This window comes from Molothrus ater, chromosome 1, assembly GCF_012460135.2.
Source record: "Molothrus ater isolate BHLD 08-10-18 breed brown headed cowbird chromosome 1, BPBGC_Mater_1.1, whole genome shotgun sequence".
In the NCBI taxonomy this organism is placed as follows: domain Eukaryota; kingdom Metazoa; phylum Chordata; class Aves; order Passeriformes; family Icteridae; genus Molothrus; species Molothrus ater.
Genome location: NC_050478.2, coordinates 142098328 through 142125620, shown reverse-complemented (window position 1 = coordinate 142125620; position 27293 = coordinate 142098328). Strand labels below are relative to the sequence as shown.

General features: G+C 39.1%; 2 protein-coding genes across 3 annotated transcripts in view; one reads left to right on the top strand and one right to left on the bottom strand.

Moving 5' to 3' along the window:
* Positions 1-1094, bottom strand: part of NSMCE2 (NSE2 (MMS21) homolog, SMC5-SMC6 complex SUMO ligase) — a 128654-nt gene extending 127560 nt beyond the window's left edge. The window contains exon 1 of the mRNA XM_036402948.2: positions 891-1094. Within this exon, the coding sequence (XP_036258841.1) occupies positions 891-1094 (204 nt within the window). The remainder of the gene's footprint in view (positions 1-890) is intronic.
* WASHC5 (WASH complex subunit 5) lies at positions 1067-27293 on the top strand. 2 transcript variants are annotated; one of them, XM_036402938.2, is made up of 29 exons: positions 1067-1148; positions 2031-2330; positions 4818-4963; positions 6008-6092; positions 6357-6457; positions 7379-7571; positions 8133-8285; positions 10818-10931; positions 12054-12225; positions 13013-13140; positions 13444-13573; positions 14406-14518; positions 15161-15327; positions 15962-16037; positions 16723-16833; positions 16949-17089; positions 18510-18590; positions 19260-19361; positions 19948-20127; positions 20532-20656; positions 21034-21196; positions 21909-22011; positions 22123-22202; positions 23556-23659; positions 24154-24283; positions 24411-24507; positions 24908-25061; positions 25692-25779; positions 26846-27293. In XM_036402938.2, the coding sequence occupies exons 2-29, from the start codon at positions 2145-2147 to the stop codon at positions 26900-26902; spliced, it is 3480 nt and encodes a 1159-aa protein (XP_036258831.1). In that variant the 5' UTR covers positions 1067-1148; positions 2031-2144; the 3' UTR covers positions 26903-27293. The 2 variants fall into 2 exon arrangements, with proteins under 2 accessions (XP_036258831.1, XP_036258824.1); XM_036402931.2 differs by having other exon boundaries at positions 1105-1217.

Sequence of the window (27293 nt, the reverse complement as noted above, 5' to 3'; positions counted from 1 at the left end):
GAGAGAAAGGCAGATGGCCACCACCCCAGGATTCAGCTTTGTCTCAGCAGCTTCTAAACCCCTGGCAGTGGAGAGTGTTTGGCACATGTGTTGCTTTCCTTTTATCTCCTATGCTCTGCCACTTCTGGGCTTACAGGTCCTGTTCCCCCATCACTTCCCAGCCGGCTCTTTTGCGCCAGTCCGCTGTTCCTCAGCTCTCCTATAGATCCCAAGGAAAAGATTTCACTCTTGAACTTTCTAAGTGAGTTCTTCAACTTCAGCTTGGAGCTGTCCAATCTGCCTTCCAAGGGAGGGGCACATTCCTCCCTGGAACTGGTTTCACTGCAGTGTTTCCATCACACTCTTTTCTGCCAGGAAATGGAAGGAAACTTCAATGGGTGCCTCAAAGCACCCTTATGATGTGCAACCCCCAGCCTCTCACTTCTGGAAAACACAACCAGCAAACTCCGTGCTGAATGGGAGACTACTGAGGACATTTTTTTTTTCTTTCAGCAAGTGATAAAACGGTCCAGACAGGAAAAAGAACCAAAAAAACCTACAGTTTCTATTCTGTTCGCTATTTTAAATATTTGAGGACATTACCTAACTTTCTATGCTTCAGTATCTCAAACTATGAAGGAGAGGTAAGAAAAAAGTATTATTTGCTTCTGTAACAGCAGCCCTACAGGTGTCAAGTGCTCTCTGAGCACCAGGATCAGGGTCCAGCCCGCCGAGCCGGAGGCCCCGCGCTCCCAGGGCCGCCTCACCCTCTCCAGGGCAGGCCGGGCAGGCCGGGCAGTCCCGCACCGAGACACGGCCCCGCACCCGTCCCAACGCCGCTCCCGCGCCCTCGCCCGCGGAGGAGACGGGGTCGGCGGGGACAGCCACGCTCGCCAGCGGCCGCTGCTCACCTCGTCCCCGCAGCCCGAGAGTGCGGCTGTCCCAGGAGCGGCCTCACGCCGCCCTCCCGGCGGTACAGGCAGGCGGGCGGTAGCGCCGGGCACCGGGGCAGGCGGAACCGCCTCATCAGCCGGCGCCGTCATGTGATAGGAGGGCTCGGCTACGTCGTAGGGAGCGCCGCCGCCTCCCTCCCATCCTTCCCACTCTCCCTCCATCCTTCTGTGCCCGCAGCCGCCGCCGTCCCTGCCTGCGGGCGCTGCCGGGGCAAGGTGAGCGCACCGGGCGGCGCGGGCGCCGGCGGGAGCCGCTGAGGGAGCGAGGCCGCCCGGGTGCAAACTGTGAGTTCTGGGGGACGGGACCGGACCGGATCGGACCGGAGCGGAGCGGGTTCGGAGCCCGTCCGGCCGCTGCCGGTCCGGGGCCCGCTGTGCGCCCTGTGGAGCAGAGCTTGCAGCGGCACTGGGGACCTGGGAGGGCTCCGGGCGCTCGTTCTTGGTCGGAACTGTCTTGGGACAGCTCACTGTCATCTGCAATGTATCGCAGTGGTTCGGGAAGTGTTTGCTGAAAAGTCAAACCTGGTCATGACTTCCCGTAAATGTTTCTGAAGCACAGACGCGTATTTTTGGTGCTGCACGTCGTGTCCCGCAGGAAACGTGGGAACGAAACTGAGCAGGAAACGCGAGCACAGCATGGAAGCTCGTCCTTCAGCAATAAATGAAGGAACAGAGCTGTGTCATTTCCATCTGCTATGAAAGTTTTCCTTATTGCTAAAACTCGTTATGATCACTTTGGTTGTATTTTTAAAGGAGCTCTTAAAAACACATTTTGTGAAGTAGTTTTGCTTTCCTTGAGCCCAGTCTCCTCACCTGGTCATAATTGCTTCACTCTTTGTGACTGTTTCATTCTTCAGTAGTGTTCTTCAGCTGTTCTCCATAAGATCACACTTCCCCTGCCTGCTCACACAGGTCACTTCTCAAACTCAGTGTACATGCTGAAAATTAATTCTGTGTGTTTCTTTCATTTTACAAAGCTGTGGATAATTTAGATTTCATTATTTGAAAGATTGGAGAGTATGCTTAAATATCCACAAATTAAACTATCAAAAACATGAATATAAACCACTCTGGATGTGTGTGTGTTTGTTTTTATAGGTTATTAATGGCGCAGCTGGTTTCTTCATCAGGATTTCTACTTGCAGTAACCTAAGAGTAAGGATCAGAATCAGACTGCAGGACTTCTGCTGCTCTGGCACATCCAGCTCCACGATGGTGGATTTTCTGGCTGAAAACAATCTCTGTGGTCAGGCAATTCTTCGGATTGTTTCCTGTGGAAATGCCATCATTGCAGAACTTCTGAGGCTTTCCGAATTTATTCCTGGTGTTTTCAGGCTAAAGGACAAGGCTGATCAGCAGAAGTATGGAGATATCATATTTGATTTCAGTTATTTCAAGGTAATCCTTTTATTGTTCAACTTCTTAAAGCATTGCTGTCCCACATGAGGATGTTTTGGGTTGTGAAACAGCCATTCCTGACTATTGTGTTTATTACTACTACATCTTGCAAAATGAGTCATCTGGCCTGTGAATTTTGATAGATACCAATTATATAAAATGTGAGTATTGGATTCTGGGGAGGTAGTAGTAGTAGTAATTCCTGCAGGAGCACTAAATTAAACTTCCTCCAGTAGGTTCTGAGCCTGCATGGTTGGTTGTTTTCCTTCAGAGCAGTACTGTGGGCAGTATGCCCATCTTTCTTCTGTTAATCTGTAGCTTATTCTTTGCAGCCATGAAAACTGCTTTCTGCTTTCCTGTCTGACAGTGCTGTGATTGTTCTTCCTCTGGACTTGTCACATGCACTGAATAAATAAATAAATAAGTCAAGGAGAAGTATCCATGGAAAGTCTTTATTTCCCTTTCAGAATTAGGCTTGCAGTGCTAAGTTCCCTCTGTCATTTTCCAGCATGATTAAGAAGGAACAACAGAGACTCTAATCTGACTTTATTTGGACTGTACAATACAAGAAATGGTAATAATAAAGCAAGGGAGGCACTTCTAAAATTTAATTCTATTTCATTGTAGTAAAAGTTGTAAATTTCAGGCACTGTGAGGCTTAGATACTGAAAATCCAGAGCACAAATGATTTCACAGTTACCTTTAGATATAAGTGCTTGGTAGAAGTCTTTTTTTTTTTTGTAACACAAATTACTTGCAAATTTAAAAGCAGATCGCTGTAATTGGTGAGAAATACAGTAATCCTTAAAGCCTCAGTATTTTTGAATGTTAAGAAAGCATAAGTGCGCTGTTTAAACCAAATAAATCCACAGAAGTCATACTGATAAAGCAGAGATTAGAGAATTTATAGATATTTTTACTGTAAATGCACCCCTTCTGTATACGTGCCTTGGTTTGAAAAGACAGGTGTGTGCTAAGGAAGGCAAGAGCCTCCCCTAAAATAGAAAATGTAAACCTTCTCCCTCCAAATTGTTATAAATTTGAAATTAAGGGGGGCTCTCAGGCAATGTTATAGGAGCAGGAATAACAGTTCTTTATTAGGGAAGAAAATAAAAACAAAATAAATAATGCAGTAAAACAAAACAACACTGACAGAGTCAGAATATGACCTGACACCCTGTGGGTCAGGGTGTTGGTAGCAGTCCAGTTGGAATGGTAGCTGCAGCCCTCCTGGAGTGGCAGATGTGGTTCTGTTGGAGCAGTGATGCTGTAGAAGGGTGTAGTCTTCCTCTGACAAACCAGTGGAAGAGGCAGCTGCACCTCTGGGAATCCAATGGAAAGGCTGCCCTGGTGTCCCAGAATCTCAGATTATATCCAGGTAGGAATGCTTGGCTCCTCCCCCTGGGTGGAGCATCTCACAATGGGATGCTGTAGTTTGTAGCAGCCATGGGGAGACACTCACTGGCCCATTAACAGCAGATGCCTCCCTGAGGGAGGATTGGTGTGTGGAAGAGATAAAGAAAACTGCCCAATTAACAGAAGATAACCACCACATCTCTAACAAGATGGCAAATAGAATACACATTGGCTTGCAATCTAGGACAATGCACAATTCTTAGAATTAATTAATGAGGCTAGATTTGAGATTTGAAAAGTTGAAACTATTTACTTTGTCCATTTGAACTATAATGGCAGTTTGGCACCTGCTTTTATCCTTTGTTTTATGTAGATATCTTGCACACAAAGAGAAGCAGAAGAGTATTTGTTAAAACTCAAATTGTCAGTTGGGTATTTTCAATAACATTCTAATAATACTTCCAATGAAACTTTAGCAGTAGTTTAATTTAGTTGGTGATGGTAAGGTTGCATGGTGCTTATGAGAAATATCACAGTGGTAAAGGGTTAGGAAAGTTGTACTATTGCTTTAAGGAAGTCAGGTTCTTCATCCCAACTCCTTTTCCCCCATGATTGTTAATGAGAAAGTTTCTGCATTAATTCAGGAGACGAGTGCTGAGCTAGATGTAGAGTCTGTGGAAAAAACATGTCTAATATTTTCAAGCAGTTTGAATGTATGAGAAGGTACTAAGCTTTGTGACCCCTCAATGTTATAGTTTCTATCTGAGAAATCAACCAGAAGAAATGTGTAAAGGAAAAAATTCCATCAGGGAGATAGCACTACAGAAAGCACCCAGTGCTTTCAGATGTAGTGGGGCTTTACTGAAAGCATTGGCTATTCTTTTCCGTTGGTTATATTGGATAAATCATATTTAAAGTCATTACAGATTGTAACAAAGTGTAAAACTCATCTTTATGGAATCAATATTTAACCATAAAGTAGGTTAGAAAACTACAGATCCTTGTTTTGGTAAGAAATGGTAAGTGTTTTGCACACAGGGATGGTTGTACATGGTCTGTGTCCTACTGTAGAGAAGTCAAGTGGAGATCAAAGTCAAGTATTGTCTCTAAAGGTGAGTTTCTGTTTTTCAGGGGCCTGAGACATGTGAAGGCAAACTGGAAGCCAAGCCTGAGTTACTGGATTTAGATGAAGAATTTCGTGAAAACAACATTGAAATTTTGACAAGATTTTATTTAGCTTTTCAGAGTGTACATAAATACATTGTAGATTTAAACAGGTATGGTGTCTTAAATACATATGGATTTTCAAAGACCAGATTACTGCTTTGTCTTATTGATGAGAAGCTTTTTCCTTAGAGACCCAGTATACTCCTTGTTGAAGCATATTCAGCTAACCTGGGTTGCTAGAGTGAACACTAATGTTTACTCCCACAGTTCCCTACCAGGGAACTGTGGGAGTAATATATGACTTGAAAACATTTAACCTCTCTACCTCAATTCCTGAATTGTAAATTTGAGTTAGTTTTTCTTTATCTTAGAGATTGTCCTGAAGATTTTTTTTTAATAAAAGGAGAATCCATATTATTAAGCTATTTTTTTTGGTCTTGCAAAACAGAATATCAGATAGTTTGAGGTTTTTTTAACTTTCATTGGCATTATTTTCTTGAGCTTAATTTTTCAGTGAAGTTGCCATATTCTCAAGTTTGCCTCTCTGACATGTAAAAAACAAAATTAAACTTCATTAAATGCTGTAAGAAAAAGTTACTGAGAATCTTAAACATGAGAGTTGGTCTTATTATTGATGTTATATGAAAATATCAAATATTTGATATTACTTATTAAGTAATGTTACTGGAAAATCCTTTAATAGGAATAAATCTTCTGTTAATTCAGGTGAACGTAATCTATTTCTGTCTCTACCTTCCAAATTGCCATTGAGATCAATTTATGGTATTTCCAGGAGGTATACTTAGGTAACTTGAAAATATGACAGTTTTACTACATTATTGCATGGCAGCCTTCCCAGGCTGTATCCACCCATAAGAGGATGGAGCTGTAAGCTGCCAGGTATCCTACAGTGTCTTTCACATACACCATCAGCATATGGAAGGAAACTTTTGCCAACTGGTTGGCACTAGCTAGGGGTTCCAGTCTCTCTTTTTTAGGAGAGCCTCTCTTCTTCTTTGTCTGAAAAATACCATGCTGCTTGTTCTAGGGAAATGTTCTGATGCATCTGTTGACTTTCAGAGAAAATGTCACTGATTGAGTTCTATTTTGAGAGCAAAACAGTCAATGACCAAAGTTTTTGTCGTGATTCCTAGATACTTAGATGACCTCAATGAAGGAATTTACATTCAGCAAACATTAGAAACCGTCCTCCTTAATGAAGATGGAAAACAGCTTCTAGTGAGTATTGACTAGTTTTGTACTAGTAGAAAATTAACACACTCAGTAAGAGCCAAACTAGACAAAAATTTAAGTTTACCAAATGTGTGGAAGTGCTGTGGCTCACTTCAAGGAGGACAAAGAGCAAAAATCATCAGCCTTTTCATGTTGTGTTGAGTACGTAGTTGACATTGGGTTAGTTTGCCAATACATGTTTTTCTTAAATATTGCTGCAAAATTGTGTTTATGTGATTTTCTTTCTTCATTCTTTCCCTTTCCAAACAGTGTGAAGCCCTGTATTTATACGGAGTCATGCTACTGGTCATTGACCAGAAGATTGAAGGAGAAGTCAGAGAAAGAATGTTGGTTTCCTACTACCGCTACAGGTCGTGTATACAGGTGTACAGGAGCACTCAAGGCTGAGATGTGTAACCTGCAGTATATTCAGTAACCTAGGTCATTGAATTAAGATAAATGGAAATATTGACACCTTTTTCATCAACTGACTTTATACAGATAATTTAGCAGAACTCTCTGAATATCAGCAGAACTCCTTGCTTTAGCTTTTAGCTGTGTTTGCAAGTTCAGCTGCAAAATGAGCAACAGATTTTTCATTCTGTTGCAACAGACATTTGAAGTCCAGAAATAAACTTTTAGCTAAAGCTTTTAGGCTGCAAGGGCCAGCTGTGAAAGTGTCACAGGTTCCCAAACATGCAAGGAAACTTTCTGAAAAGTCCTGGCTACCTAGGTGACAAATGTGTTGCAAGTCAGACTTCTTGTAGCACTTTATTAGGTAAATCAGTAACAAGTTTTATAGAGGAGGTTCTCAGCATCAGGGTATAACAGTTGGGGGCTTAAAGGGTATCAGTGCAAATCCTTCCACACATATAAAATGCTGCTTTGACTATGTTTATGCCTCCCAGTATATAATGAGAGATTCTTCAACTCTGGAATGCAGAAGTGAATTGACAAGGGGAATTCAGAAATAGGGAGAAAGAAAATGAAAATTTAAAAAATAAGGAGAAAAAAAAGAAGGGAACAAATTCTTCTCTGAATATAAAGCTCCTTCTTTCTGTTTCTGAGTTTAATTTTCTGTTTGTGCTTTTTCTGCTTATCTGGAATTTCAGTATGGACATTCATCAGTGTCCTATAACATGATATTAATGGAATAAACAATCAAAAACCTCCTTTAGACTTCAGCATTTTTTAATTTTCTTGTGAGAAGGGCGTGGTCACAAGGGGTGGGAGAAAAGGAAATTACTAGGTCATATAGCTCATATTCTTGTTCCTCTTTTTTTGTAAAACAGTGCAGCCCGATCTTCTGCTGACTCCAATTTAGATGACATTTGTAAATTGCTTCGAAGCACTGGATACTCGAGCCAGCCTGGAGCTAAAAGACCTCCAAACTACCCTGAGAGTTACTTCAGCAGGGTTCCTATAAGTGAAACATTCATTAGCATGGTTATCGGCCGCTTGCGGTCAGATGACATTTACAACCAGGTAAGCCATCCTGAGATAAAAGAGGGCTTTGAAGGGGAGCATCAGTTTGATTCTTAGGTCAATTACTCAGCCATGAAGTACAGAAAAAAATAAATGACAAAGGTTGTAGGGACTCTTGAGGTCAGCTGGTCCGACCTGCTCAAGCACAGTCAGTTGGAGCAGGCTGTACTGGGCTATATCCAGCTGGATTTTGAGTATCTCCAGAGGTACAAACCACAGAACCTCTCTGGGCAATCTGCTGCAGTACTTGGCCAGCCTTGCAGTAAAAAGCACCATTTTTGTTTAATGTCTTATGATTGGACATATCTTACTTGACTCATTTACAGCATAGTAAAATCTTACTGTAGCCTGTTAAAAGTAGCACACATCTACATAGTCAACTTTTACACTCTGGAAATACATCTGGTAAATATGCTCTATGAGTAAGCATGTCTAGCTTACCTAAATAAATTTCTTGCCCCGTAGTATCTATACACTGCACTCTTTAATGTGTTCCATAATATTTTCAGGTGGTTTATGATGCAATGTATTATGTTCACTTTGTTTTGTTACTTTTTCCAGGTTTCAGCATATCCATTACCAGAACACCGCAGCACTGCCCTGGCTACTCAGGCTGCTATGCTCTATGTGATACTGTATTTTGACCCTTCTATTCTTCACACTCAACAAGCAAAAATGAGAGAGATTGTGGATAAATACTTTCCAGATAATTGGGTAAAAATTAATTCTGTTTTAAAACTGTTCCCTGTATTTAATGTTATAAGAGCAATAGAAATTATTGTTACATTATCTTTTACAGAAATGTAATAATAATCTAAAACTAGAACAGATTCTTCTCTGTGGAAATTTTACTTTGTTCAGACTGAAGCAGTCCAAGTCAAGCACTCTGGATAAGCATGGAAGGCTGTCCTTTGAAAGTGTAATTTATTGTCTTAAATGCTTCAGTCAACTACACTCTAATACCATCAAGATAAAGTAAGTCCCAGGAAAATGTGTGATGGAATTTTAGGAATCTTGTAGTCCAGCCTTCTCCTCAAAGCAGGGTTGACCTCAAAGCTAAATCAAGCTGCTCAGGCCTTGCCCAGTTAGCTTTGGAAATGTCTAAGGTGAAGACTCTGCAACTTCTATGGACACCTGTGGCTGTGCTTCATCACTCTCATGGTGAAGAATTTCTTCCTTCTGCACCACTGGAGTTTCCTTTGTTATAGCTTGTGGCTGTTGCTTGCCTTTTCACTGTGCACCTCTGAGATGGGTCTGGCTCTGTCTTAGCCATAACTTCCCTTTAGGTAGTGGAAGACCACAGTCAGATTCCTTTGACATCTTTCTTCCAGTTTAAGCAAACCCTGTTCTTGCATACTGGGTCCCCGCAAGTGTCTTGGTGGTCTCCTGTTCACTTCATTCCAGTTTGTGCATGACTGTCTCATACTGAGCAGCCCAAATCTGGACCCATTTCTCTCAATGAGATTCCATGAGAGCGGACTAGAAGAAATGATTCACTTCCCCCAATCTGCTGGCTGCAGTCTGGCATAGCCCAGTATCTGATTATTCTTTGTTGTCATAAGGCTGCATGTCTGATTCATGTTTGGTTTGTCCAGCAGGACACTTAGGTCCTTTTCTGCAGAATTGTGACACAGGCAGCCAGTTGTGTTGTTGCAAGGGTTTGGGTTTGTCCCAAGTACAGGATTTTGTAATTTCTGACCTTCATGTGGCTTCTGCTGGTGAATTCTACCAGAGTGTCAAGAATGCTGTGGAGGACAATCCTGGTCCCAACAAATTATCCCACACTGATGTTCTTTGAAAACTTGTTTAAGGATTAGCTCTGTGCTATTGTCCAAATAACATAGAAGCTAAAGCTGTCACTGTGTGCTTCTATAGACCTTTTCAGGTGTAGTAATTAAAATGGAATTACTGTGTTTCAGTACTGAGATTTAGGATTTCCATCCAGAATCCCTAATCTGCAAAAACTGCTGTTGAAATAGGCTGGCATATAAGAATGGAGTCCCTGGGTCATCTATATCAAAGGGAATCAGACTTAACAAAGAAACTGCACATTGATTGTGTATCTCTGTTGGTTTCAAGTTGTATTCTCCTGTACCTTAAATGGAGCAGTGAAGCAGGTAGGGAAGAAACTGCAATAGCTGGCTATTTCAGTAGACATTAGAATCCCTCTGTTTCTGGAGAACTACAAGCTTATTTTTAGAAATGAGAACTTGGACACTGCAAATTTTTGATTATGTCAGCGTTTTATTAACTTGAGTTCATAGTACAAATTGATCTTTTTAGACATCACCTATCTTCTTGTGGTCAGGTATGGATAAGTGAGCTGCATCATACAAAATACTCAACTCCTAAGCTGATTTCAAATTATTCTTAGCAGTTGAAGTGTAGCCTTTTGAGGAGCTGTCATCCACAGGAAATAATGAGCTTCACTTCAACAATATGTGAGAGATCCTCATATCAGCAGACCTGGGTCCCATTTGCCTTTACTTGACACTGCCAAAAGAGCTCAAAGGCTGACAGTGTCCCCTCAGTGTGATCATGCCTGTATGGAGGAATATTGTCATCACTATGACAAAACTCATAATCCCACAGCTCTGTACATCCTTCATCTGTCAGTAAACCAAGTCTTCTGTTTTTAATCAATTATCTTACAAATACTTGTTACTTACTCACTGTTCTGTATTTTTAATCATGCTTAAACTTGTGCAAGGAGTCTGACATCAGTTTCTCTTTGCTCCTCAAAAATCATACTGTTTAATCATAATTTCTTTCTGTTGTGTCACTGTGAAAGATGCATTACAGTTTAATTTGGTCCTTTGGGCATCCTCACAGTAAGATTAATTAATCTCATTTTGCCCTCCCTATCATAGTTTTTTTTCCCCAGTTGATTTTATCAATCTTCTTTAGAGCATCATGGAAATGAAAAATAAATCATGAGTTCATGGAGAGAAAAATTGAGTATCATATATAGTGAAAAAAAAAATTGAGTATCATATGTAGTGACTGAAAGAACTGTCATCTTGTTTTCAGAACTAAGCTTCTAAATAATTGTGTGCCTTTTGTTTCAAAGTCTTCTTCTTCTTGCTTTCCAAAGGTGGTACACCAAAAAGTACTGCTACCAAAAAAGTTCAGTCTCTTATTTATATCCACAGCATATCCCTTTCTGTCATATTGCTAAATGTAAACCTTGTATTTTTCTTAATAATAACATAAATACAACTTCTTGCTTTCTGCTTACAATTTTAGGTCATTAGCATTTACATGGGAATCACTGTCAATCTGGCAGAAGCGTGGGAACCCTACAAAGCTGCTAAAACTGCCCTCAACTACACACTGGATCTTTCAAATGTCAAAGAGCAGGTACATAAGCCAGCATTAAGTATTTTTAGCAAGATGTGTGGGCATCTGAAGTATATGACATCAATAATGCATGGATCTTTTCTTCCTGCCTACAATGTATGTGCCATATTGTCTGGCAAACTTGGGGAATATGAGTAGAAATTTTTCCTTCATCTTTAGGGAAGAAGTTAACCAAGTCAAACTCAATTAATAGTAAGTGTGGAAGGGGCTCAAAGCTGGTCTGTGAGCCAGAAGGGGTTAGTGAAAGAGAGGAGCTGATAAGAGTTGCCTTTGCTCCTGAAAGGAGCTTTACCAAGGCTGTCAGCCTGGAAACAAAGGAGAGAGAGAGAGAGATAAACATAGGGCAGGCTGCCTTGCTCCAATGAATATTATGTTACTTTATTCTACTTTATATTATTTATACTTTATTCTGACTAATGAATAAGTATAAGCTTTGTGAAAGATTATAAAAAGACAGCATGCTATAAAATAAATCTAGAGAAGCCTTCTTAAATACAGTGTGTTCTTCAGTTTGTTATGACCAACAGTGACAAATAAGTATCTCCATTCTGTGATAGGTTTTTGTTGTTCTTTCCCATTAGGCAATAAAATATTAGTACCATTTTTTAGGAATAATTCCTAGAGAGTATTTAAGTGACTATATAAAAAGTCTACATTTTTGAAACATTATGCTTCCTGTGTAGCCTGGACTCTGGAACTACTTTCTGTGGGAACATATGTGCTATGTGTGCAGGCTGTTTTCTGACATAGGAAAACTGCTTATCAAAGTCTTCTCTCAGCTCTGTGTGTCTGCTTTTAGCTTCTGGGTCTCTTTGGGTCATTCCAGTGTTTTATTCCTAAGGGTTTTCACCCTGACCACCTGTGAGAAATACTTGTGCAACATCAACTTCTTGTATTTCTTACTTTAATTTGAGGGCTATATAAATCCTAGACAAGTATTGCCTTGCTTTAAAGTTTATCTTGCATCCTTTGTCGTGCACTTGCAGTGTATAATACTGCCTACTAGTAATGATAATAATTTTTATAGCACTTTTGTTAACTGTGTGCCCGCTAAGCTCTCAGGAGCATGGTGTATTCCATTGGAGGCAAGGATTCTGTTGATGCAGGCGTTGTGTGTTCAAGGCCAGCAGGTACGCTGCAGTGACGGAGCGAGTGCACACGCAGGTGCAGCAGTTCCTCAAGGAGGGCTGTCTGAGGGAGGAGCTGGTGCTGGACAACATTCCCAAGCTGCTGAATTGCCTGCGAGACTGCAACGTGGCCATCCGCTGGCTGATGCTGCACACTGCAGACACCAGTAAGGCACTGCTGAGCTCTCAGTCCTGCTCCACTGCGGGGGGAAGTTCAGTTCTGCTGCTGTTGAAGTCAGCAGTTTCCTCTGCTGTTTGCAGGAGATTGTTGAGCTGTTGTTCTGCAAATAGTTTCCTAAAGCCTTGTCTGAAACGGCACATGCGTTTCCTCAGTTCTTGTGAGCTGAGCACGAATACAAAAATCAGCAGAAGTCATGATCTTGTTGAGTAATATTCTGCAGAAAAACATCATTCTGAAAGTTTTACCTAGCTTCAAAAAGAAAGCAGTGGCCAGCTTCTTAAAATGTTAGTAATTAACAGGTTGAAACTAAGGTTTTTGTTCTGTTGAACTGAAATTCAGCTGAAACTGTTGAGTAATGTCTCTCATGTGAGTTTGGGTGTGTAAACTGACCTATTTAGACATTCCCTTATTTGAATGCTTGTGCTGTCTTTGAGGCTTCTTGATATGCAAGAGGGCTTCTGTTACACCTTCATACAATTTTTGTAATGGTTTTAGAAATACTGATCTTGGGGCTTCTTGATCAGAGGGACTAAATTTACATTTAGTTTCAGAAGCCTGCAGAAGTCTTAAGAAGGCTGAAGCACCACCAAAACGGTAATTATATTCTATTCAAAGGAATAGTTAGTCCATGTAAATGGAAAACAAGTGGGGGTTTACATACCAGAGCAAAATTTTTTTGCCTTCAAGCTCTTAAAAAGAATGTATTTACAAAGATTGAAAAGTTTGGCCAAATTCTGTGTAACAGTGGAGAAATGTTGTCTTTCCATTTTCAGCTTGTGATCCAAATAACAAACGTCTCCGCCAGATAAAGGATCAAATTTTAACAGACTCAAGGTACAATTCCAGGATCCTTTTCCAGCTTCTTCTGGATACAGCTCAATTTGAATTCATTTTAAAAGAGGTAATGTGCTGCAAACCAGAGTCTTCTAAGATCTCTAACCTGAAAAATTCACTAGGTATTTTTAAAAGTGGCTAAAAATAAAAAAATCTTCATTGTACTGTTCTATAAAATTCAGTACGCTTCTGTCACTGTATGTCCATCACACTGTCTTAATATTTTTAATTTTGTTTTTATATTCTGGCAAAATCTTGAAGTTACATAGTAATCACTTAGTCAGTTCCATCTGTTTGCAGTATTTTATTTCATCTATTGTGATATGCCTCCTTGCCAGTTTTGTAAACCAAATGCTTTGGGTTTCAGTAGATGTTCAAGCAGATGCTGTCAGAAAAACAAGCGAAATGGGAGAACTATAAAAAAGAGGGATCTGAAAGGATGACTGAGCTTGCTGATGTCTTCTCAGGAGTTAAACCTCTTACTAGAGTGGAGAAAAATGGTAATTATTAAAAATTATACTGTGAGGGGAAAAAGTTATTTCAACTTATGTTTCTAAAGTGACACCAAAATAAAATACATGAGTCTAATAGTAATAATATAGGAACAATTTTCATGTCCCTCAGCTGCCAAAGAGGTCTCTTTAGCTCTTGTCTTGTTTAGGTTTTCAGCACATATTTCATATGTAAACAATATTTAGGTACCTAATATTTAGATGGCCCTATTTTTAAAACTATTTTTCATTCCTTTATTTAGATATACCAGTTAAAATTAATTAGTTCACTTCTGTATGTATAATGGAGCTCACATTACCATGTTCTATGTACAAAGGAGTGAGAAGACCATGCCCATTAAATTTAGGGATAGTTTAACATCTTCCCTAATTCTTTCCCTGGCTGTAACCTGGATTTCAATTGTATCAGCATTTTTAAAAGAAGAAAACCTTCTTTTACTTGTCCTCTACACTGAGTGGTGTTCTACTAGTTCTCTAAGGACTTAAAAGTTGAATCTGTGCTTCTTTCCAAATTCCTTGCACTGTTTTTTGAAACACCTATTTTTTTTCTCTTGAACTGGTGAAAATAAGATTTTTTTTAATGCCCATTTATGTTGGTAGGTGTTTTTACTGTTGCAAAATTTACTGTTGTGAAATTTACCTGAGCATTTGCCACTTTACAAATGTACGTGTTAAAAGACTATAAATGTACCAGTGAAATAAGAACTTGTAAAAATAATCTCGTGTATGTATAGCTTTTTGTTTCTTTTGACTAGCAAGTATTTTTGGTGCCTATCATATATGAAGAGATTTCATTATTTTTTTCTTAATTCTTTCATAGAAAATCTACAGGCTTGGTTCAGAGAAATCTCCAAGCAAATAATGTCTCTGAACTATGATGATTCCACTGCAGCAGGCAGAAAAACCGTGCAGCTAATACAGGCTTTGGAAGAGGTATGGCAAAGACATTTTGAGTTAAATTACCTTGTTCTTCTGGAACAACAGCATTTTTTACACATGTACTGACTTCTGATAGCAGAGATGCACAACAGATTTGAATTTTAACAACTGTTGGAATCTATTTGATCTTTGTTGTTACATATCTACAGTAAGCAGAGTTTTGTATAAACCTTGGTGTTGTGAAATAAGGGATATAGTATAAAAGGTCATGCTACCTTTAGCTGAGGGTTTGTAGGTTTTTTCAAAGAAATTAATTCAGTATTTAACATTATTTGGCAATATTACTCATTTTTTAGAAATGCTGAAAATAAATTAATTTGAAACTAAAAAGAGTGTTTTGAAAGGCAAAATAAAAAAAAAAAAATCTGTATTTTTTCTGTGTGTGCTTCTTCTATTTCCAGTACATAAAAGAGTACTCAGAATGATGTTTCACAGTACACCTCCTTTAATAACTTTGTGAAATTTATTGTTAATACACTCCATAACAGGCCAGGATTGAAGTGTCTTACTGCTGCTAGCATCCAGAAGTAATGTCAGTTTACTGATTATGTTTGTATTGCTGTCCTTAAAGATGAATAGAAAACAACAGAAAAAGAGTCCTATTATGAGTTTTACTTGTTTGTTTTTTAAATATAGGTCCAAGAGTTTCACCAGCTGGAAAGTAACCTGCAAGTGTGCCAGTTTCTGGCTGACACCCGTAAATTTCTCCATCAGATGATCCGAACTATCAACATTAAAGAAGAGGTCTTGATCACCATGCAGATAGTTGGTGATCTTTCCTATGCTTGGCAACTAATTGACAGGTATGTTAGCAGGAACTTTTTCTTCCAGTCAGTAACCATTTGTAAAACTTGTGGGAAATCACATGCATAAATGTTATTAAAGCTATCAACGTTCCAATTTAAAAACAGTCTTGAAGCATTATTCTGTGAGTTGTTGAGTATACTGAATTATAATCAGCTTGAATAGGAATTAACATCCATCCTTCTCAGGCTGTTAACTGCAGGTTAAATTATAGTGTAACTTCTTACTGTCTATCCTGTTCTAACTATAACAGCTTTGTTAACTTCCTGTCTCCATCCTTTAGTCTTATTAAGTGTTCTCCAAAATACTGGAGTTCATTTTTCAACCAAAAACAAATGAGGAAAGACTAATGCTCAAAACTCTGTTTCCATGGTGGGATTTTGCTGACCTGCTGCTTCATCCCATGGCTGTTCACCCTCCCTGATGCCTCATCTTTTGTCCCACCTCTCCTTTCTCACATAGGGTTTTTCTAACCAGTATCTCTTCAGACCTAAATTCTCCTTTAGTGAAGTTTGTTAGTGATCTCCTGTGCCATTTACACGTTACACTGGTGCTGTTGACATACAATTAAACAGTTGAAAATAACAGTTCCAGGGGAAGAAGCTGATTTGTTTTGTTTGTTTCCTACCCCAGCTTTACATCTATTATGCAAGACAGCATAAGAGTCAGTCCATCTATGGTAACTAAACTCAGAGCCACTTTCCTAAAGGTAAGTAGGAACAACACTGAATGTACTTGAACACTGCAGCTCAATTCAAGCAGTTTGTTTAAAAGGCCTTAAGCTCTGAAATCAGTTAAGACTTCCTTGTACCAGATCTTCTATGTCTAGTTTTTTTAGACAGTATTAAATTAACTCAAGGTTAGTTTTAAGGAAAATAAAACCAAGTTATGCACATTTTTATAATGCAACAGTTGCATTCCTGCTGTTAAGCAAATAAGTCTCTTGTCCAGCCTCTACTCATTACAGTTGTTTTCTAGGGACATTGGTGCACAGATGGGATCTTCTGCATATAGATCAGAGCAGGCTGAAGGAATTTAAAAAGTTATGTTCTCTGTTCCCTTTGTCTGTTGATGAAGCTCTGGCTTCAGATGAAAATATCATGTGTAGAAATAAGAATAGGGATTAGTGTGGGTGAGGATATAAAATTACAACTGAAATGTCCCATGAAGCTATTTAGATTGTAACAATCTTAGGGAAGGTAGCCTGATGGACTGTTGGACTTCTTTGACTTTTAACAGTTTTTTTTTTCTCATGGAAAGCATGGTATAACACTGCTCCTTAGGAAGAATCTAGTACTCTGGGTTGTAGGATAAGAGCCTGAGCAAGAGAATTCAAGCATATAATTTTCCTGAGAAAAACAAACGTGGAGTTAAAATATTAACATCATTTCTAGCTTGCTTCTGCTCTTGATTTGCCACTTCTCCGCATCAATCAAGCGAACAGTCCCGACCTCCTCAGTGTGTCCCAGTATTACTCCGGAGAACTGGTCTCCTATGTTAGAAAGGTGGGTGCTTATAAGGCATAATTGCTTTGTTCTCTCATTAATTTTTTCCTAATTGAGGATTATTTTCTTAATAAGAATATTCTGACTCTGGGTGTTTCTTCTCTCATTTACAAAGGTTCTACAGATAATTCCAGAAAGCATGTTTACATCTCTTCTCAAAATCATAAAGCTCCAGACTCACGATATTATTGAAGTGCCTACTCGCCTTGATAAGGACAAGCTACGAGATTATGCTCAGCTGGGACCACGATATGAGGTGCAGTTAAAACAGGGAATTCTGAAAAAGCAAACCTTATAGGTGGCCAACTTTAACCTAAGTTTAAATCTACACAGCTCCATAGAGTTACAGTTTAACAGTGAAGTTAGATTTGTTGACTTAAAGTTAAACTGACAGGTGTTATTGTGAGCATTCCTTAAGTTTCACAAGGACAGATGAGTAACTTTTGAGCTTCTCTTTGTAGAAGTTTAAACTTTGAATCTTGTAGAGAAGGAGAGAAACAAAAGCTAAATAAATGTATAAATGAGCATAAATATATTTTTATTTATTGGAGGGGATGGAACCCTGAAAACCTGAGTCTGAAATGAAGCCCTCCACATTTGGCATTCTTGTTCCAAGAGGAGAAGGTCAAAGACTGAATAAGCCAGAAAGGTTAAGCTTTTTGCTGTTCTCAAATGAGGAGAGGATGAAGGCATGTTGATTTGACCAGATAAAGCTGCTGTTGCTCATTTAGTCTCTGGTTTTTCTTCTGCATTGTAACCAGTCTGGAAGAGTGAGCAAACATTAAAATTACATGGTTTTATTTTCAGTAGAGGAAGATGCAACACAAAAACCTGAGCAGATCAGTAAGTCTTTCTCCCAGAGAATCTAATAATCAATTAAGATCCCAGCTTTTCCCTGGAGATTTTGCCAAAGTGCTCACTTGTTAGGTGCTTTCTGCCAACAAGCTGTGATCTCTGATTAAGCTGATGTTCAGTCCTGAACATTAGGTTTAGCTCCCCCATGAGACTTTTTAAAGTGAGTCTGGCTTGTGTGTGGGTGGGAGTGAAGAAGGCAGTGTTCAGTAATGCTTTATTTTGAGATAGTAAAAGGAAAACAAATTATACTAAAGTTGTTTTCACTTCCAATTTCTGTTGAACTGTAGATCTGAAGGGTCTTCTCTATTCTGTATTGTAAACACCTGAAAGGCAAAAGACTGGCTTGTCTGAACTTTGAGCATAAGGATAATAATAACTGTAAATAATTGTAAAACTTCAAGTGAACGTGCTACCATATTAGATCAGTGGAAATACTGAGGTGGACTCATGGTAGCAGCAGGCTTTATTATAGAAGAACTACTGTGAGCTGTGTTCCCAGCCTGCTCAAAGGTACCAGCTCAGAGTTTTGTCCATAATATTTGTGCACACAAGATATGGCTGGTCTTCCCTTCTGTAAGCCCTCTGAAGCCTCTGAGAGATACCTGTTCTTTCCTACTGCTAATACACTTCTATTTATCTGACTAAAAGAAAGGTAACTTTATAAGTCAGTCTAGAGCAAGATGTTGTTGAAAGTTGAAAGTATATCAGTGCAACTTATTTAAATCTAAAATAGGAAGCTACCACTGGGAAACACAGATTTTTGTTTTAGAGTAATTATTTACATCTACTGAATCCCTTCAGTGAATTTTTTTTTGTTACAGGTTGCCAAGCTAACCCATGCAATTTCAATCTTCACTGAAGGTATCCTCATGATGAAAACTACTTTAGTTGGTATCATCAAGGTAATGATCCATTATTTCAATAGGAAAAGGTTGTTTGGTGGCAATTAGTACTTTAGCACAGATTTCAGCACAATATATGAGACCTCAAGGAAAAATAAAACAATAAGAAAATATAGGTTTGCATGCAGTTTTCCAACAGTGATGCCTAAATTGGCAGCCAGATAAGAACTATATTTTTTTCAGGTTCCTAGGAACCCACAGTCCCTATTATTAATAGATTCATCCACTGTACTTGGTGATCATTGGAGGTTTTTCCTGCTGGAAAACTTTTCTTAAGAGCTGTTTCTTCCATTGGTATAATCTGTCCTGCAGTTTTACATTAAGGCTGCATTGATACCTCTTTGAGAACTAGAAGCAAGTATTCTTGAAGAAACATACACTTCTTAATGCATACTGGCTTCTTAGAATTGTACAACATTCACAGCAGATCATGAACAAAATTTGAATATGGGAACTACAAACCTTTGCCTTTAACTTAAAGAAATAATTTATTCACTAGTAGAAGTATGTAAATTGTTTATTCTTTGAGCAAGCTCTGGTGGTTAAGTGCATCTGTTAACAGCGCTTTCCTGTTTATCAAAAGTATTTAATATCTTCCTAGGTACAAAATAAATCCTTTATATTTTTATACCCTTCTGACTTTAAAGGAAAAGTGTTTATTCTACTTAGGTGGACCCAAAACAGTTACTAGAGGATGGAATAAGGAAGGAGCTGGTAAAACGGGTGGCCCTGGCTCTTCACAGGGGCCTCATCTTTAATCCTAGAGCCAAGGTTGGTTCAATTTTTTATCTATCTTTTATTATACTGCCTTCTAAAAAATAATTTATGCTTTTACATGCAGATTTCCTTTTTGTAAAAATAGTTTTGGACTACTGAAGGTTATTTGGAATTCTTTATTTGATGTTCAAATGAGTTTATAAACTGCCAAGTGTACATAGAATTAAAAAACATCTTTTTATTCTATTCCAAAGTGTCCTGTCAATTCTGAATTCACAGTACTGCCTTTGTCTGTGATGATTGACAGGTTATATAAGCCAAGTAAACATAGATAGGCATTGATAAAATAAGGAGTCACTCCTTGTTTTGATCCTGTCCAGATTGTTGAATCTTCTAGATCAATCAATAGTACCACTGAAGGCAAAAATAAATACAAAAAGGTGGAGGAAAAAATATTTAGTAAGAATTAATTCAGATATCAAATTTTGATAAATTTCTCAATGCTTTTCAGATCCAGCTGGACCACATTGAAATGCTCTAGAGGTTGTTCTCTAAGGGTATTTAGAAGCCTTTTACATTTTCTTTGAATTCTACATGTTCACAGTTCTGGTTTTATCTTTTTGTTCTTGTTTGTCTCCAGCCAAGTGAACTCATGCCCAAACTGAAGGAAATGGCAGCTACAATGGATGGGTTCCATCGATCATTTGAATATATCCAGGATTATGTCAACATATATGGTTTAAAAATTTGGCAGGAGGAAGTGTCTCGTATTATTAACTACAACGTGGAGCAGGAGTGCAATAACTTCTTAAGAACAAAGGTGCTACTCAAACCCAAAAATAACAAAAAAGTTGATAAATGCCTTTAGAGTTGGCTGTTAGAGCCTGTGACTGATGGAGCATGTGTACCCATGGTTCATACCACTGTAACTTTAACTGAATGTGCTAACTACTGTGTAAAACTGCCCCCAGTTTATTCTGAAATGTTGCAGCATCTCCCCTGCGTTATTTGTACATAAAAGTACCCAAAATAGAATATTTTAGTATATTTTTGTAATAAGATTCATTCTTCTCTTTGCTTTATTCTGCTTTTATAGTGTTCTGCTATGTGTAATTTACAATATTGTGTTGCAGTGTGCCCCTTTTAAATCAAACAAAAGGAAAATTTCTAAATTAAAAAGGTGCAATGGGAACACTACAAATTACTGTAAAACTTATTTTTCAGATTCAAGACTGGCAAAGTATATACCAGTCTACTCATATTCCTATACCAAAATTCACACCTGTGGATGAATCTGTAACATTTATTGGTCGTCTTTGCAGAGAAATCCTGAGGATCACAGACCCAAAGTAAGTACTTTGTGTCACCATGCATGGGATAGCTCCAATTCCACCATACACAAACCAAAATACAAGAGATAGGTTTTCCTTAGCTGTCATATCTTTATCTAAAACCAGATTTACCCAGTCCATGCTGTACATTTTAAAGGTTAGTCTAGAAAAGTGGTGATTTTAGTCTAAGAAGGAAAACAGTGTGTTCAACAGATGGAGGAGAGAGAAATCAGGGACGAGTGACAGAGCCCTGGTGGAGAGAGGAATAGCTAAACATCACCGGAGATACTTGGGGAGTCTTTCTCATTTGTCTAAGAAAGGTAACGCATTACTGAGAGTATCACAGGAACTATCTGCAGCCTTTTCTGAAGTTGTTTGCTGATTTTTTCCCTCAGAATCACGTGTTACATCGATCAGATGAATACCTGGTATGATATCAAAACTCATCAGGAAGTAACCAATAGTCGTCTCTTCTCAGAGATCCAAGATACTTTGGGTACCTTTGGTCTCAATGGCTTAGACAGGCTGCTGTGTTTCATGATTGTAAAGGAGCTGCAGGTAATTTTTGGAACTTCAGTTTCTCAAGGCCACGATGCTTTGTTGTTTAATAATGAAATTTTTAAAAAAATCTGTTCATTACTGAAATGGTAAAATTAAATCAAAAGCATTTGAAAAATGGTTGTTCAAGTGCAAAAGCAAGAATTTCAGTTACAGATAAAATTAGGGAAGTTGGTGCTCTTAAGTAAATGGTGCTGTGTAATTCCAGGTTGTGTGGGGATGCTTTCTGAAGGTGTACACTGTGTGTGTACTTAAAAGTTGATTTCAGGTCATCTTCTGTTTTTCTGTCTAGAATACCAACAAAGATTGTTTGGGTCTACCATGATGCATAAGGTGTCAATTCTGTGAAATCACTGTTTCCCTAGTACCTGTTATGTGAAACCAAGTTTTTTTGTTTCCTGAGAAGAATCTAGTTCTAGCCTGGTTAGAGATTTTAGGGGAAATAAGTATCAACAAACACAGTTCTTCCTGAAAAATTGAATTACTACTTGTCCAGAGTGGATATTAGATACTGACAAAGGGGATCTTCTTAATGTCCTAACATTGATTAACATAACTCCAAAAAGCAAAAATTGTAACTACGCAATTCCTCAACTCTTCATCTATGGAAACAGTCGTTCTGCTGTTAAAAAATGTGGCTCCAGTGCCATCAAGATTAATCATAGAGTGCATGTGGGATAATTTTACTTACTTATTTCTTTCTTTTATTTAGAATTTCCTGAGCATGTTTCAGAAAAATATATTGCGTGACAGGTCAGTACAAGATACCTTAAAAGCACTCATGAGTGCTGTCAGTCCCCTCAAAGGAATCATAGGTAAGTGCTTACTGGTTAATATGGAAGAAAGCAATTGTCTTTGTACTCTTGCATTTATTTCTCTTCTTACTTGTTCTTTTTTTTAATGCCTCACCCTTCTTCTTTTCTCAGCAAATTCAAACAAGGTTTATTCTGCAGCTATTGCAAAAACACAGAAGATCTGGACAGCTTATTTAGACTCCATAATGAAGGTAGGTTCATGTGACTTATTCAGCCAGAATTCATTCAAGGCTCTTTGGTTATATTAGCCCCTCAATTCAGGAGGGACATGGGGGTGCTGGAGCATGTCCAGAAAAGGGCAGCAGAGCTGGTGAGGCTCTAGAGGATAAGTCCTGTGAGGAGCAGCTAAGAGAGTTGGGGGTGTTTAGTCTGGAGAAAAGGAGGCTCAGGGGGGACCTTACCACTCTCTACAACTCTCTGAAAGGAGGCTCTAGCCAGGTGAGGGTTGGCCTCTTCTCCCAGGTAACAGTGACAGGACAAGAGGACATGGCCTCAAACTGCACCAGGGAAGTTGAGGTTGGACATCAGGAGGAATTTCTCATAGAAAAGGTTGTTAAACATTGAAACAGGCTGCCCAGGAAGTGTGGAGTCACTGTCAGGTGTTTGAGGACAGACTGGATGTGGCACTCAGTGCCAGGGTTTAGTTCACAAGGTGGTGTTTGGTCATAGGTTGGAATCAATGATTTCAGGGGTCTCTTCCAATCTTAAAGGTTCTGTGATATTTGAATCTGCTTATTTTACTATGTTGTATTATATTGACTTGGAATTATGTAGCATCACAAGTGAAGCAGGCTTGGGTTTGCAAGAGCTCCTGAGCTTCATTTGTGTGGGCACCTCATACTCCACAAAGTGCTTAGCACTGAGTTTCATAAGAAATCATTCACCAAAAGCAGAGTCTGGCACTAGAGATCTGATCTGGGCAGACAAGGCTAGTGTTCAGTGCCAGGAACTCTTGAGCCTCCTTGCAGTGCCTTGTGACCATGGTATGCCCAAGGATAAAGTTTGGAGCAGTAGCATTTCCCAGACTTGCCTTGCCACAGAGGCATTGTACTGTGCTGAGGATTTAAACAAGCTGTCCCACTATCTTCCTCTTTATCTTGTCTCTGTAATGATATATGGGGAGCAGCATTTCTCAGAGTGCTGTGGATGTTTGTTACTGGAGTGAAGAGGAAAGGGCAGGGAAGGAGAAGGTTGACTGCAACGAGCCTCTCTGATGCTTTCTTACCCCGCTGTGCTGACCTTAAGATGTACAGAGAGGTGGGAAGCAGAGTGCAGGCACTTTCACTGACCAAAGAAAAGCATTTTCACTGACCAATGAAAGCATTTTCACTGACCAATGAAAGTAACTGGGGTTTTATACCTGGTACCTTTTTTGTGCCCATTCCTTTGGCCTCTACCTGTGACCAGGAACTGTGTGTAAACTTCAAGCACTGTGACTACATCTCTGCTCTGAGTGCACTGTGCAGCTGGGGTCAGTCTTTAGCTGACTCTTCCTTCATTGCATTCAGTATAACACACCACCCTTTTTGTGTTTGTGTCAACAGGTTGGTCAGATGCAGATTTTAAGGCGACAGATTACCAATCAATTAAATTATTCCTGCAGGTTTGACTCCAAGCATTTGGCTGCTGCTTTGGAAAATCTCAATAAGTAAGAAGCAAAATGTGCTGAAGAGTTGCTTGTATCTCTGTGATGTAATTGTTATCAGCTCAGCAATCCTTAAAATCTAAAATTAGAAAAATCTATAAGTACAAAATCTAAAATCTATAGCAAAATGTGGCATCTGATTTGTGTGCTGGTTTTTGTTGATCAGTATTTGAATTTTAACCCAGCAAAAACATTAAAAATAAATACTTGGCAAGTAACTAGTTTGAACATGCAGTTTCTCATAGCATTTGGTTATACCTGGTTCTGAACTCATATTTAGATGAGAAAAAGGAACAGAATATGTGTGGTGCTGATTTTGAATCAAATATGATGTTTGTAAAAAGGTACTCCAGAGAAGGTGTTTTACTCTTGATTGTGGCCATGTAGCGGTTTTTGTATCTTTGAAATTTTTATATTAATATGACATGTGGGCATCATGTAAGGTTTATTTGGGGATAATTTTTAAAATCATTTAATATAATCTGTTTTCCTTTTAGAGCAATACTGGCTGACATTGAAGCACATTATCAGAACCCATTACTACCTTATCCTAAAGAAGACAACACTCTTTTATATGAAATCACAGCTTATCTGGAAGCTGCTGGCATTCACAATCCATTAAATAAGGTCAGGCATACATTCTGGTGCTTGGTGCAGTTTGTTTTGTTCTATTTTTTTTCTTTCTATTTTTTTTAACTGAGAAAAAAAATAATATGTAGAAGACCTGTACTACTCTTTTTTTTTCCCCCCTCAGATCTACATAACAACAAAACGTCTGCCATATTTTCCCACCGTCAACTTCCTATTCCTCATTTCTCAGTTTCCCAAACTTCAGTACAACAGAAATTTAGGTAATGTGTAAGTTGCTGTTTGTCTAAATCTAATTAAAACCTATGTGAAATTATCTGTAGAGAAGAGAGTAAAATTACCTGCATAGAAAATACACAGTTCCTGACTTTATCAGGTCAGAGAGTTTTGTTATACTATTTAAGCCAAATACAATAAGGTAGGAAACAGAATCCAGACTCCTGGGTTTCTCATTCTATCCTGTGCCTCAGTTAATATCATTAAGCCATTCACCATGGAAGACATGCAGTTGTTACATTAGTTTTGGACTTTTTTGTGTGAGCAAGCAGAAGGGAGACAGCAAAAAAAAGCCATGAAGAGTACATTACCTAAGTTAGCCTGTGCTGTAAGAATATGTTCTGGTTTATAAACATATATGTATTGTTTTGGGCTTTTTCTGTGCAGGAGTGGTGTGCAAGCGGCCAGCTGATCAAATTGACTGGCTGCCTTTGGTTCTGGGGCTGCTTACCCTGTTGAAACAGTTCCACTCAAGATACACAGAACAATTTTTGGCTCTGATTGGTCAGTTTATTCGTTCAACGATGGAGCAGTGCACAAGGTACCCATGTTTTACTTTTTACCCAAGTATCACCTCTGTGAAGAGGACTTCAGCAGTGAAAAAGCACTGCATTTTCAGCATTTTTGCTAGCAGAGTATAGTTGACATTTGCAGTCGTTCAGTACTTGAACGGATCTTATAAAAAAGGTAGAGAGGGTGTTTTTACATGGGCAGACAGGGACAGGAAAAGGGAGAATGATTTAAACTAAAAGAGGGGGGACATTAATCTCAATGTTAGGAGGAAATTCTTTCCCATGAGGGTAGTGAGGCACTGGAATGGGTTTCACAGAGAAATGGTGGATGCTCCTCCGTACCTGGAGGTGTTCAAGGCCAGGTTGGATGGGGCCCCGAGAAAACTGGTCCACAGAAAATTGTCCCTGCCCATGGCAGGCCTCTTGTAAAATCATGATCTTTAAGGTTCCTTCCAGCCCAAACCATTCCATGATTGCATTAGACAATAACAACAATATATTTTACTAAATAGAAGATTATAACACAATTTCTATTTGTAATGGAAACACATGACACCTAATAGAAATGATGTTATTTGAAGGCTGGCATTTTCAGGTAATTTAATCCAAGTAACTGGTTGATAAGTAAGAGTGTGATCTCCATGGTGGTTTAATTTTAGCCAGAAGATTCCAGAAATGCCTGCTGATGTAGTGGGTGCCCTCATGTTCCTGGAAGATTACATTCGATACACCAAGTTACCAAGAAAGGTAAGAAGGAATTCCATGTCTCTAAATATGCCCCTAAACACCCCAACCATTTTCCCTGGAAAAAGGAGAAAGAAATGTGTGCTCCCAGTCCACTTCAGCCAATTAAGGGATCTGGCCAGGGAGACACTGCCCACACCCTCCATTTGTACTACAAATGAGCCAACATAACAAATAACAGCTCAGGGTCCTGCTGATGCAGAAGCAGCCCTCGTTTGTAGAGTTCAGTCCCATTACTACAGGAATAAATAGATGAATACTGATAAATAAAGGATTTCACCTTTGTGCTAATTTCAAAGCAGTCTGTTAAATTTAATCTTCAGTGTATAATGCTGGGGGCTGTTGGGAAGGAAAGAAATAAAATAGAAGTTTCAAGGTATTTCCAAGTAATACTAAACTTAACAGTATTCTAAACACAGGGCAAAAAGCTAATTGGAAAGTCCAAATTTTGGTGAAACACTGTATCCAGTCTTTCCTTCACTTCTGCCAAAGGCTGATTTCCCAGCAGCTTCCTTGTCTCACATGCAAGGGAAATGCTAAAAATCTACTTGTAGACAGACTTTGTTTCATGTTTAAATGCAACTTAACTACATTTGAAGATTATATATTCTTTATATATAGTATTCAAAATAAGTCATAATCCTGATTGCTATATATAGGCTGTACCTCTGTGGTTCTTGAGTAAGCATTCAATGGCCATTTCCCAGCTTACATTCACAATGAGGAGAGTGAGTTTCTTCCAGTCTCCTCTTCCCAGCCCACAGCTCTGTGTGGTGGAAGGTCCCTGTGTCAGTCCTGCAGCTGCAGGTGATGCTGTGTGGAGCCCAGCAGAGAGGACAGCAGCATTCCTCCAGTCCTACTCTGTTCCTGTGCCCCTGGCATCTCCTCCCAGCCCTGACTGGGCTGTTCCTTCCTTCCTTTGAGCACATCCAGGAGCACATCCTGATGCCAGGGTGGCTCAGGTCAGTAGTGTGTGTGCTCCAGTCATGGATCTGGTATGCTTGTAATGGACGAATGGACAACAAATGGATAATGCAAATGCCCCACTGTGCCCTCCTGTGTCCCTCAGGTTGTTGAAGCACACGTGCCAAGCTTCATTTTTGATGAATTCAGAACTGTTCTATGAATATGGAGATGGACCAAGACTTTTCACCAAACCTGAAATGAGGCTTTTCTCCAAACCTGAAATGAGGAGTTGGGCCTGAGGGTGAGGCAAGTACAGCTGTTCAGAACTGTGTCTTTTCTTTGCTTCAAGGCAGTGCCTACAGCTGTCTCTGTGAAATGTAACCATCAGCACTAGTCTATATAACCCTTGTTTAAATCTTGGCATGATACACAGCGTGTATCTCCTCTAAACAGTGTACATTTTGTACTGCACATTATAAATGCTGCATGTAATTGTTTATGTAAAAATCATTTAGGTTTTTTGTTCTGAAGAACTATCTGTGGAAGTTTGACTTTTGTATCAGAAATGAGCAATGAAATTGAAAATAAAGGTGTTGGATAGTTTACCAGGA

Bases quoted from the DNA above. Each gene is read 5' to 3' on its own strand.
- WASHC5 (XM_036402938.2), top strand. From the start codon at position 2,145: ATGGTGGATTTTCTGGCTGAAAACAATCTCTGTGGTCAGGCAATTCTT. The intron at 15,328-15,961 runs GTATGTTAGCAG...TTCCTACCCCAG, and splicing joins GCTTGGCAACTAATTGACAG to CTTTACATCTATTATGCAAG. The intron at 16,834-16,948 runs GTGGGTGCTTAT...TCATTTACAAAG, and splicing joins TGGTCTCCTATGTTAGAAAG to GTTCTACAGATAATTCCAGA.